The sequence below is a fragment of the Triticum urartu genome, chromosome 6 (genome assembly GCF_003073215.2).
Source record: "Triticum urartu cultivar G1812 chromosome 6, Tu2.1, whole genome shotgun sequence".
NCBI classification, from domain to species: Eukaryota; Viridiplantae; Streptophyta; class Magnoliopsida; order Poales; family Poaceae; genus Triticum; species Triticum urartu.
In genome coordinates this window covers 567082341-567094300 of record NC_053027.1, presented here as the reverse complement: position 1 = coordinate 567094300, position 11960 = coordinate 567082341, and the positions used below count along the sequence as shown (strand labels likewise).

Here is an 11960-nt window from a genome sequence, read left to right as displayed (position 1 = left end):
TTATAGAAAATTATTATTCCCTCCGTCCCACAATATAAGAGCATTTCTAACACTACACCAATGTCGAAAACGTACTTATATTATGGGACGGAGGGAGTACCATATTTATATATTTATTTTGGACAAAGAACAAATTTTTTGCACATTGTAGCTCTGATGTTTGTTTTGCGGGTAGCTCTGATGTTCTATTGACACGAGAGGTTTGACATCCATAATTCCATATGCTGTTTCATTTTTATTTTGTGGTGAATAGGCTGTTTCCTTTGGGAGAGAAAAAAAAATGCTCGTGCGCGGATAACGAAAACGCAGAGGATTCCCTTCTCAACCCATTTTTCGAAAGTTTCGCGTCTCCCTCCAAATCCCGCGATCCGCGCCAAACCCAAATTCGTCTCCGTCCCGCACCGCCCAATCCGACGGCATCGCCACCCTCCACGTCACCGATCCGCGACCTCGCCCTCCCCACCAATCACGCGCGCCCACCCTCCCCCATATAACCCCCCCCCGCCCGCGCCAATCCACCACCAATCTCTCAGAGCATCCTCTGTCCCCCACAATCTCACCTACTCCGGCCATCTCTCCGGCGACCACCGCAGTACCACCCTACCTCCCCACCCAACCCTAGCGATGGCGACAGCAGCAGCCGGCGGCGGGAGGGGCAAGCCGAAGGGGAGCAAGTCGGTGTCGCGGTCGGTGAAGGCGGGCCTGCAGTTCCCGGTCGGCCGCGTCGCCCGGCACCTCAAGGTCGGCCGCTACGCGAAGCGCGTGGGCGCGGGCGCCCCCGTCTACCTCTGCGCCGTGCTCGAGTACCTCGCCGCCGAGGCGCTGGAGCTGGCGGGCAACGCGGCGCGCGACAACAAGAAGACCCGGATCTCGCCGCGCCACATCCAGCTCGCCGTCCGCAACGACGAGGAGCTCAGCCGGCTGCTCGGCGGCGTCACCATCGCCGCCGGCGGCGTCCTGCCCAACATCCACTCCGTGCTCCTCCCCAAGAAGGTCGGCAAGGGCGCCGGCACCGGCGGGTCCGCTTCCCAGTCCCAGGAGTTTTAGAGTACCAGAGATCTGAGTATGGCGTGGTGATGGTTTTAGGTTGGTAGATTAGTTCTTCTTGGCCAATGTTCTTGTTGGTGCGTGTATCGAGGGTGGATCTGGTTGGAATGGAGTGCTTGCAATCTGGTTCTTGTCTGCTGCCTGTGATTTGTCCATGGTAGTAATCTGAATGAAACGGATTTTGTTTTGCTCTGACAGTGATTCATCATGCTTTTTGAATTCACGAGCCCTCTTGTTGATCTGGTTTGGATGGGGTGAAATCTAGTTCCTTTTGCTGGTTATGATGTTAATCTGAATGAAACCGAAATGCTAGTTGCTAGTCTGACGAATGAATGGTGCAGCACTTGCTGCTTGCAGGCTATTATGAATGTTTCCCATGTTCAGCAGCTTGGTTCTTTTGCCCTGACAGCGCGAAATCCCTCTTGTGGATGGATTCAATCCAAGGTCCACCAAAACCTATGACCGCAGATTGTTACACAACATTTTTGTTCTTTAAGTTGCACCCAGGTACAACCTTCATCTATACAGATTGTTTCTTGAAGAACGAACAATATGTTTACTGAAGAACGAACACTCTGTTTACTGAAGAATGAACACTCTGTTTACTGAAGAGTGCACTCTGTTTGCTGAAGAACAAACACTCTGTCTCCTGAAGAACGAACACTCTGTCTCCTGAAGAACGAACACTCTGTTTACTGAAAAACTCTGTATGGAGGCTTTCCTTTCTTCGCTTTCTCCAAATCTACTTTCAACTCAACCCTCTAGGCACGGGGAAAAGTTTACAGGGAACATAAATTTTTGAGCACCCAACAACCAACCTTTAGTTCATCAACCTTTTCATTCAAGTTTGTCATCTGGGAACTGGGACAACACTCCCAGGTTGCAGATTGTAAAAACCCGAGTAAATGAGTCAATAATAGTCATGATGCAAATTCGTTTTCCTTGAGTGACATATTTGACCTCTTTGTTTGCTCGCTGATAGACGGATAACACCTCTTCCTTGGTCCTCGAGGTCATTGAGATGCTCATCAACAACAGTAACAAGCAGAATAAGTGTTTCATCTATGTCTGTATCACTGTATGTACACATTCGTATACCGTCTGTCAGAACATTGTAGATCGAAGTTTGGCCATTAGACGAGAAGATTATATTGTAGTATTGTTCCTTTTATGCTCGGAAGTATAGTGTAGTTTAGGTGCAAGTGTATTTCTATTTATAGAACTGAAAGGATGGATCACACATAACATGGTGCTTGTTTATTCTCTGTTCCCATTTTACATTCAGCTTTTATCCTATGGCTATATGAAGAGAAGAATCTCGTGTAAATGAGTGTTTGCATATGTTGGTGGAAATTGTGTTTATCCAATCTCGTGATCGAGGTGGTGGAATCGACTGGTGGTCCATATCAAAGTCTATCCCAATGGACTAGGAAACAAAAAAAAGGTTTAGCCCAATGGGATTTTTTAATGCCAGGAACCAATAATCCAGTTAAGATTAACTTACAATAATCTGAACTTTGATAAATCCCTTGTGTCAATCTTATTCCTAGATTCTCCACACACTCCTTGCTCTTCAAAATCCCCAAATCATGACTATTATTGTGAAATCTCCGCAACAATGAATAAATAAAAATAGAAACATGAAAAATACAAGAAAACGGAAAAATGTACCTTGACACATTGTGTATTTCAGAAAATGTTCAGTGTATTTGAGAAATTGTTCAATGATTTTCAGAAAATGTTCATTGAATATTCAACGAAATTCCTTTGTGATTTTGAAAATATCATTCATCTCGTATTATAAAAATCTTCATCGTGTTATGTTTAAAAACATGAGAACATTTCTTAGTACACTACAAACATTTTTTAGATACACGATGAACATTTTTTGAAATATAGGATGCACAATTTTAAAATATCTGATGAAAATTTGTGAGTACATTTTTCTTATTTCCACAAATACCTAGTTCTTGATCTTGGTGGTGCTACCCAATTAATGTTCTATAACCATGCCTTTTCACCTAATTTCTTTAGCCATGGATCCTATAATTTATGCGAACATGGCAAGGGTGACTTCAATAAGGGAACGTGATGCTAGGAGAAGTTCACAAGAGCCTGGACCGGAAGGGGATCAAGGTAAACCAAGCTGCCAACGCTACAAGTCACTACTACTAACTCCGAGCGCTTAACTTCAGAGAATCTAATCTCGTACTCTTGATCGTTTTGTTCATCATGTTTTGAACATCAATCATTGGTTCATATCATGTTTTGGACGAGACTGAGAGTGCAAACGAAGCTGTGGTCAGGTCAACATCCTGGGTTTGTTTGGTTTACACATCATCTCTTCTGTTATTACCCTGGGTAAATGATCAAATGACAAGCACATAGTGCGTAATTATGTGTGTATATATTTATTGATTGTTATCTGCACCAGAGACATTGTATAGTGTCATGACAGACATTCAACACTACTCCTAGAACGCTTTTATTTCAATTCTCTGCCGGCCTATACTGCGACCAAATTCTGTTTGTCGTCCAAGTCTCCGGCCAGCCACTCGATCCCAGCTTTCATGCGTTGCATACTCTTCAGCGACGTTGCACTTTGCCGTGGTCATAAATTCCGGCAGAAACGGCTATACTGCTGTTGTCTGCAGCAAACCACGGGAAAAATGACATGTCAAACAAACAAACTTGCAAAAAATACAGAAACGTGAGACCTGCCATGAGCTCAACTCAAGCAACACGGGAAAGAAAGACAACTAACCGGGGCTGAGAAGATCGGCCAGTAGGATCACGAAAGAAGTCCCCTTAGCACCTCCCGCTGGTACATTCTCCAAGGGTCTGTTCATTTCCCCCAATAAAAGGTGTATTTTATTAACTTAAAATAGAATATCAAACACAATGACACACACCCGGTCTCTACATAGTTAAGATGCACACAGTTAACACGAACACACATAAAAACACGTCGGCAAATAGAAAAATCATTTAGTTTATGACATATATATATATATATATATATATATATATGTTCACATCTTAAAGTTCATACTACTTTCATAAAAGTTATATGTTCATATCATAATGTTAATATTCAAGACAACTGTAGAAAGACAGAATGTCCTCTGTCTATCTAGAACCACTTTAGAGAATTCATACACTGGGTCTGTAACCTTTTTCTCATGTGCGTAATTTAGTAGAAGAATAACCTTACATATTTGTATCATATACAGAATAATAATAATGAGTTGGATGCTATGTATCGATGGGTGATTCTAGAAACATGCATGTACAATTACTTAGACCCAATGCGATATAAAACAATTATTTTTTATACTGAACTTTTATACTTATTTTAATTAATTTTTTTCTATTATTTATCCATATAAAAATGTTTCTAAAATAATAGTTATATTATTTATTGTTATACAATTGTTATGTATATGATGTGATGCTCGCTTATTCTTATTTTACATTTACACTCATTTTTCATGGTTGGAAGTATAGTATAGTTTAGGTGCAAATGTATTTCTAATTATAGAAGTGAAAGGATGGATCACACATGATGTGGTGCTTGTTAATTCTCTGTTCCCATTTTACACTCAGCTTTTATCCTATCATTATATGAACAGAAGAATCTCGTGTAAATGAGGGTCTAGCTCATTTGTAACTCCACAGGGTTCTACACTAGTAGAAAACAGGGCTATGGTCCAGGCCGCATCAGCCCATTAGTCCCGGTTCAGTCTAGAACCGGGACCAATGTGGGCATTGGTCCCGGTTCGTGAGCCCAGGGGGCCGGCCGGGCCACGTGGGCCATTGGTCCCGGTTCATCTGGACCTTTTGGTCCCGGTTGGTGGGATGAACCGGGACCAAAGGGCCTCCCTCCTGGCCCACCACCATCGGTCCCGGTTGGTGGCTTGAACCGGGACCAAAGGCTCCCCTTTAGTCCCGGCTCATGCCACGAACCGGGACCAATGAATTGCCTATATATACCCCTCGCCCGCGAGCAGAGCACAGTGCTCTGTTTTTTCTGGCCGAGGGGGAGAGGGCTTTGTGGTGCTCTAGCTCACCTCCTATGCACATGAGGTGTTCGATGGAATGCCCGAGCCACACTACTTAAGCTTTCTCCTCTCGAAGCTCGACCTCCAACCTCCATTTTCCTCGAGATTTGTCTAGATTTAGCGGTCCGTCACGCCCCGTCCCCGTCTTCACCGCCGTCGATCACCCGCGCCGATCTCATCACCGACACCACCGTGGTGAGCCTCTTATTCTTATCTTCTTTCTGAAAGGAAAAATATTCTTACTTGTATGTTTAGATAGATACTTGTATCGTTTTCTTACATTTTTATTGCATCTTATATAGTGCGATGGTTTTGGTATCCGCCCCCGTCGGCCCTCGTCCTGTCTATGATTCGGATTTGGTATGTATATTATCTTTATAACTATTGGTTCATTTATTGTTTATGAAAATTATGCCGACCAACGTGACATAGATTTTATTTATCTAGGATGTATGTGAATCAGAAATGCCAACCGACCTTGTCGAGAGGTTAAATTTAGTTGAAGAAGAAAACAATTTGTTGAAGGAAAAAATAAAAAAAATTGAGGAGGAGAAGATGATATTGGAGTTGCATGTTGCGGATGTCGTCGATGATCACAAGATCAAGATGGATGCAATGCGCTTGAAGATTAGAAAGATTAGAAAATATGCCATTCATACCGAGGCTTGGTATCATTATGCCGTTGGATCAATTGTTACCTTGGTTGCGATTATAATCGCATTTTTTTTCGCATTGAAATGTTTTACATAGTTTCAATGTATGGTTTAATTAATTAGATGCTCTGGAGAGCTATATGTTGTTAGATGAGAACTATGTATGCACTTTGGTTTTAATGTGATGATGAACTTCTATTAATTTGGACACTTAATTATATATAATGCACGCAGATGAACCGACAATGGATGTACGGTGACAGACACACCCGCGAGTACATTAAGGGCGTGCATGAGTTTCTCGATGCGGCTGAGGCAAACAAGCAGAATGGTTTTATGTGTTGTCCATGCACTGAATGTGGGAATACGAGGTCTTACTCTAACCGGAAAATCCTTCACTCCCACCTGCTTTACAAGGATTTCATGCCACACTATAATGTTTGGACGAGGCACGGAGAAATAGGGGTTATGATGGAAGACGGCAAAGAAGAAGAGTACGATGACAACTATGTGCCCCCTGAATACGGTGATGCTGCAACGGGGGGAGCTGGTGAAGATCAAGAGGAACCAAACGATGATGTGCCCAATGATGCTGCCACGGGTGAAGCTGCTGAAGATCAAGAGGAACCAGACGATGTGCCCGATGATGATGATCTCCGCCGGGTCATTGTCGATGCAAGGATGCAATGCATTAGTCAAAAGGAGAAGCTGAAGTTCGATCGCATGTTAGAGGATCACAAAAAAGGGTTATACCCCAATTGCGAAGATGGCAACACAAAGCTCGGTACTGTACTGGAATTGCTGCAGTGGAAGGCAGAGAATGCTGTGGCTGACAAAGGATTTGAGAAGCTACTGAAAATATTGAAGAAGAAGCTTCCAAAGGATAACGAATTGCTCGACAGTACATACGCAGCAAAGAAGGTCGTATGCCCTCTAGGATTGGAGGTGGAGAAGATACATGCATGCCCTAATGACTGCATCCTCTACCGCGGTGCATACAAGGATCTGAACGCATGCCCGGTATGCGGTGCGTTGCGGTATAAGATCAGACGAGATGACCCCGGTGATGTTGACGGCGAGCCCCTCAGGAAGAGGGTTCCTGCGAAGGTGATGTGGTATGCTCCTATAATACCACGGTTGAAACGTCTGTTCAGAAACGAAGAGCATGCCAAGTTGATGCGATGGCACAGTGAGAAACGAAAGAAAGATGGGAAGTTGAGAGCACCCGCTGACGGGTCGCAGTGGAGAAAAATCGAGAGAAAGTACTGGGATGAGTTTGCAAAGGACCCAAGGAATGTATGGTTTGCTTTAAGCGCGGATGGCATTAATCCTTTCGGGGAGCAGAGCAGTAATCACAACACCTGGCCCGTGACTCTATGTATGTATAACCTTCCTCCTTGGATGTGCATGAAGCGGAAGTTCATTATGATGCCAGTTCTCATCCAAGGCCCTAAGCAACCCGGCAACGAAATTGATGTGTACCTAAGGCCATTAGTTGAAGAACTTTTACAGCTGTGGAATGGAAACGGTGTACGTACGTGGGATGAGCACAGACAGGAGGAATTTAACCTTAAGGCGTTGCTGTTCGTGACCATCAACGATTGGCCCGCTCTCAGTAACCTTTCAGGACAGACAAACAAAGGATACCACACATGCACGCACTGTTTAGATGACACTGAAAGTATATACCTGGACAAATGCAGGAAGAATGTGTACCTGGGCCATCGTAGATTTCTTCTGACCAACCATCAATGTCGAAAGAAAGGCAAGCATTTCAAAGGCGAGGCAGATCACCGGAAGAAGCCCGCCATGCGCACCGGTGATCACGTGCTTGCTATGGTCAATGATTTACCCTACGTCATCTTTGGAAAGGGTCCCAGTGGACTAGCTGTTCCGAATGACGCTGAGGGACACGCACCCATGTGGAAGAAGAAATCTATATTTTGGGACCTACCCTACTGGAAAGACCTAGAGGTCCGCTCCTCAATCGACGTGATGCACGTGACGAAGAACCTTTGCGTGAACCTGCTAGGCTTCTTGGGCGTGTATGGGAAGACAAAAGATACACCTGAGGCACGGGAGGACCTGCAACGTTTGCACGAAAAAGACGACATGCCTCCGAAGCAGTATAAAGGTCCTGCCAGCTACGCTCTTACAAAAGAAGAGAAATAAATCTTCTTTGAATGCCTGCTCAGTATGAAGGTCACGACTGGCTTCTCGTCGAATATAAAGGGAATAATAAATATGCCAGAGAAAAAGTTTCAGAACCTAAAGTCTCATGACTGCCACGTGATTATGACGCAACTGCTTCCGGTTGTATTGAGGGGGCTTTTACCGGAAAACGTCCGATTAGCCATTGTGAAGCTATGTGCATTCCTCAATGCAATCTCTCAGAAGGTGATCGATCCAGAAATCGTACCAAGGCTAAGGAGTGATGTGGCGCAATGTCTTGTCAGTTTCGAGCTGGTGTTCCCACCATCCTTCTTCAATATCATGACGCACGTCCTAGTTCATCTAGTCGACGAGATTGTCATCCTGGGGCCCGTATTTCTACACAATATGTTCCCCTTTGAGAGGTTCATGGGAGTCCTAAAGAAATATGTCCGTAACCGCGCTAGGCCAGAAGGAAGCATCTCCATGGGCCATCAAACAGAGGATGTTATCGGGTTTTGTGTTGACTTCATTCCTGGCCTTAACAAGATAGGTCTCCCTAAATCGCGGTATGAGGGGAGACTGACTGGAAAAGGCACTCTTGGAAGAGACTCAATAATATGCAGGGACGGATATTCTTGGTCTCAAGCACACTACACAGTTCTACAGAACTCTACCTTGGTGACCCCGTATGTCGATGAACACAAGAACAGTCTGCGATCCAAACACCCGGAGCAATGCGACGACTGGATTACATGTGAACACATCAGGACTTTCAGCAGTTGGTTGGAAACACGTCACAGAGGTGACAACACTGTTTGTGATGAGTTGTACTTGTTGTCCAGGGGACCATCTTTGACTATATTGACTTACAAAGGATACGAGATAAATGGGAATACATTTTACACGATCGCCCAAGATCAAAAGAGCACCAACCAAAACAGCGGTGTCCGCTTTGATGCAGCAACCGAGAGCGGAAAGGACACATATTATGGTTACATAGTGGACATATGGGAACTTGACTACGGACCTGATTTTAAGGTCCCTTTGTTTAAGTGCAAATGGGTCAATCTGTTAGGCGGCGGGGTACAGCAGGTAGACCCACAGTACGGAATGACAACAGTGGATCTGAAAAATCTTGGGTACACTGACGAACCGTTCGTCCTAGCCAATGATGTGGCACAGGTTATCTATGTGAAGGACATGTCTACCAAACTGAGAAAAAGAAAAGATAAGGAAGCGAATACATCATACGATGAGCCAAAGCGCCACATAGTTCTTTCAGGAAAAAGGGACATCCTGGGAGTGGACGGCAAGACAGACATGTCTGAAGATTATGAAAAGTTTCATGAAATTCCTCCCTTCAATGTCAAGGCTGACCCAAGCATCCTGATAAACAATGAAGATTATCCATGGTTACGGCGCAATAAGCAAATGACACAAGCGAAGAAAAAGTGAAGACTTTCTCCCGCAATAAGCAAATGCTATGTGGGTGAAATTATGATACCATCCCAACTTTCAACTTTTTCAGAGTTCATTTGAAATGCTTTCATGTCTTATGGTTTGAAACTTTGATACTTCGAAAGTGATTGTCCATTTTGTACACGAAGTGCATCAAGTTTTTGTCGTAACCCTCTCTACTTTTTGGAACATGCTATGTGGGTGAAATGATGATACCATGCCAACTTTCAACCTTTTCAGAGTTCATTTTGAAATGCTTTCCAATTTCAGAGTCATTTAGCTCAAAGAATGAATTAATAGCAAACAGAATGAACTACAAAACTTTTATGAAAATAAAAACAATCAATTAAAATATTATGTTATGATCAACTAAAATAAAACTATAATATTCTTCAATAGCAAAAAGAATATAATTTGTGTGACCTAAAATCAAACTATAAGTATTTAATTGTAAGTATAAATAAAAAATAAATAGCAACGAAGAAAAAACTATAAGTATTTAGTTGTAAGTAGAAATAAAAAATAAAGAGAAAAAATAAACACAATTTTTTCAAAATTCAAATTTAAACTATTTAAAATTTAAAACTAATGGCACTAACAGAAAGTTTATAATTTTTGTGACCTAAAAGCAAAAAGAAATCACTAAAAAAACTGTAAGTATTTAGTTTTAAGTAGAAACAAAAAAATAAAAAACCAAAAAAATGTAGAAATAGAAAAGAAAAAACCAAAAAAAAATGCCTCCTACTGGGCCTCCACGGCGTGAATACGACTAGAAACCCTACATGGGGCAGGATTCAGGCCCGCAGAAGGCCCAATAGGCCCACAGGCAAAGCAGTGTCAAATTTGGCCCATAGGCCTGCAGTTCAGAGGAAGACATGGTTTTGTTGAATCCTTTGACCCTAGGCAACCTCCCGACCCCTCGGCGATCCTCTCGAACATGAGAGGAAGAAGAGGGTCGTCTAGGGGTCGAGGGTTCGAGGGTTTGAGGGTTCTTCTCCTCTATTCTTTCTTCTCCTCTTTTTTTTCTTCTTCTTCCTCTTTTTTTTATCGGGAACGAGGGTCGTCAAGGGACATAGATGTAGTGTCGTCGTTGTCGATATATACCCCCTCCCGATAGCTTACTATGATTAGGTAGCTAGTTCTACGTTTGGCACTAATATATCCATTTGTCATGTTTGAATAATAATTGCCATGTTGTAAATATTTGTAGAAACTATGGACACCGCCCTAGACGAAGCAACAAAAGAAGCGTTGTTGAGGGAGATAATCGCAGAAGGAAGTGATGCCGTCTCGTACTATCTCAACGAAACCGATGGTCTGGAAGGAGAGGGTGAACAAGCTGGCTACGGTGACCTAATGCCGGTGCAAGAAGAAGAACATGAGGACGGCTCCGGTGACCCAATGCCGGTGCAAGGAGACCGTGATGACGGCTCCGGTGACCGAACCGAGTCCGGCCAGGTATATATATTAGTTAAGCCTATGCTGACTAGCTGATTGATGCATTCATTGTTTTGGTATGTACACATATTAATTAAGTCTTTGCTCTTTTTTCTAGCCCTCCGGATCGAGCACAACTTCGGTAAAGAGACGAGGCCCGAAGAAAAAGTTGAGCTCGGATGAAAAGCTTGAGATCACAGCAATCGCGCCCGACGGCCAACCTATTGAACCCCTCCGGACAAAGAGCGCATTTGTTGCTCAGTGCGGGGTTCTGGTTAGGGACAAGATCCCGATAAGCATCCAGCAATGGTTTAAGCCGGCTACAGAAGACCCTGAGGTGTCTTATGTCAATGATATGCAGAAAAATGATCTTTGGACTGAGCTGAAGTCAAATTTCACCCTACCGCCAGAGGATAATCCAGAGAACCCAATTAAAGAGAAATTAATCAAGTCTTTTGCTCTGAAGAGGATGTCAGAATTATTCAGGAGGTGGAAGAAAGAGCTGAATAATAAGTTTGTCAAAAATAATGAGACACCAGAATTCAAGGGCAGATATGAGAAGATCAGAGATCACTGGCCCGCATTTGTGGCCCACAAGACATCGGAAAAGAGTAAGAAGATGTCGGCGACAAACAAGCAAAATGCTGCGAAGAAGAAGCTTCACCATCGCACGGGGTCAGGTGGCTACCTCGTAGCCCGGCCTAAGTGGTTCAAGATTGAGAATGATCTGGTTCATAAAGGGATCGAACCAGAGACAAATAACTGGCCAGACCGTTGCCGGACTTGGTTCTTCGGGGCTGGTGGAACCTTGGACCCTGAAACAGGGAAGTGCATTTGGACGAACGAACAAATGGACATACCAATCAGTAAGCTTAAGCAGTATATCGAAGCATCGCAGGAAGGGACGTTCTTTCCAGACAGAGAGCACGACGAGCTCACAATGGCCCTCGGGAATCCTGAGCACCCTGGACGGACACGAGGCACGCCAGGCTCCGTTCCGTGGAAGGTTGGGTTTCCGGACGCAGGCGGTTACAAATCCCATGAGAGGAGGAAAAAAGTGCAGCAGACCGAACTGCAGGCGCTGCACGCAAGGGTACAAGCGATAGAGGAACGAGAAGCAAATCGCAGCAAACGTACTCCGAAGCCTCCC

General features: G+C 43.9%; 1 protein-coding gene across 1 annotated transcript; it reads left to right on the top strand.

Moving 5' to 3' along the window:
- The first annotated feature begins 516 nt into the window (after positions 1-516).
- Positions 517-1242, top strand: LOC125513075 (probable histone H2AXb). Its single transcript, XM_048678124.1, has one exon. The coding sequence runs from the start codon at positions 625-627 to the stop codon at positions 1045-1047; it is 423 nt and encodes a 140-aa protein (XP_048534081.1). The 5' UTR covers positions 517-624; the 3' UTR covers positions 1048-1242.
- The last annotated feature ends 10718 nt before the right edge of the window (positions 1243-11960 follow it).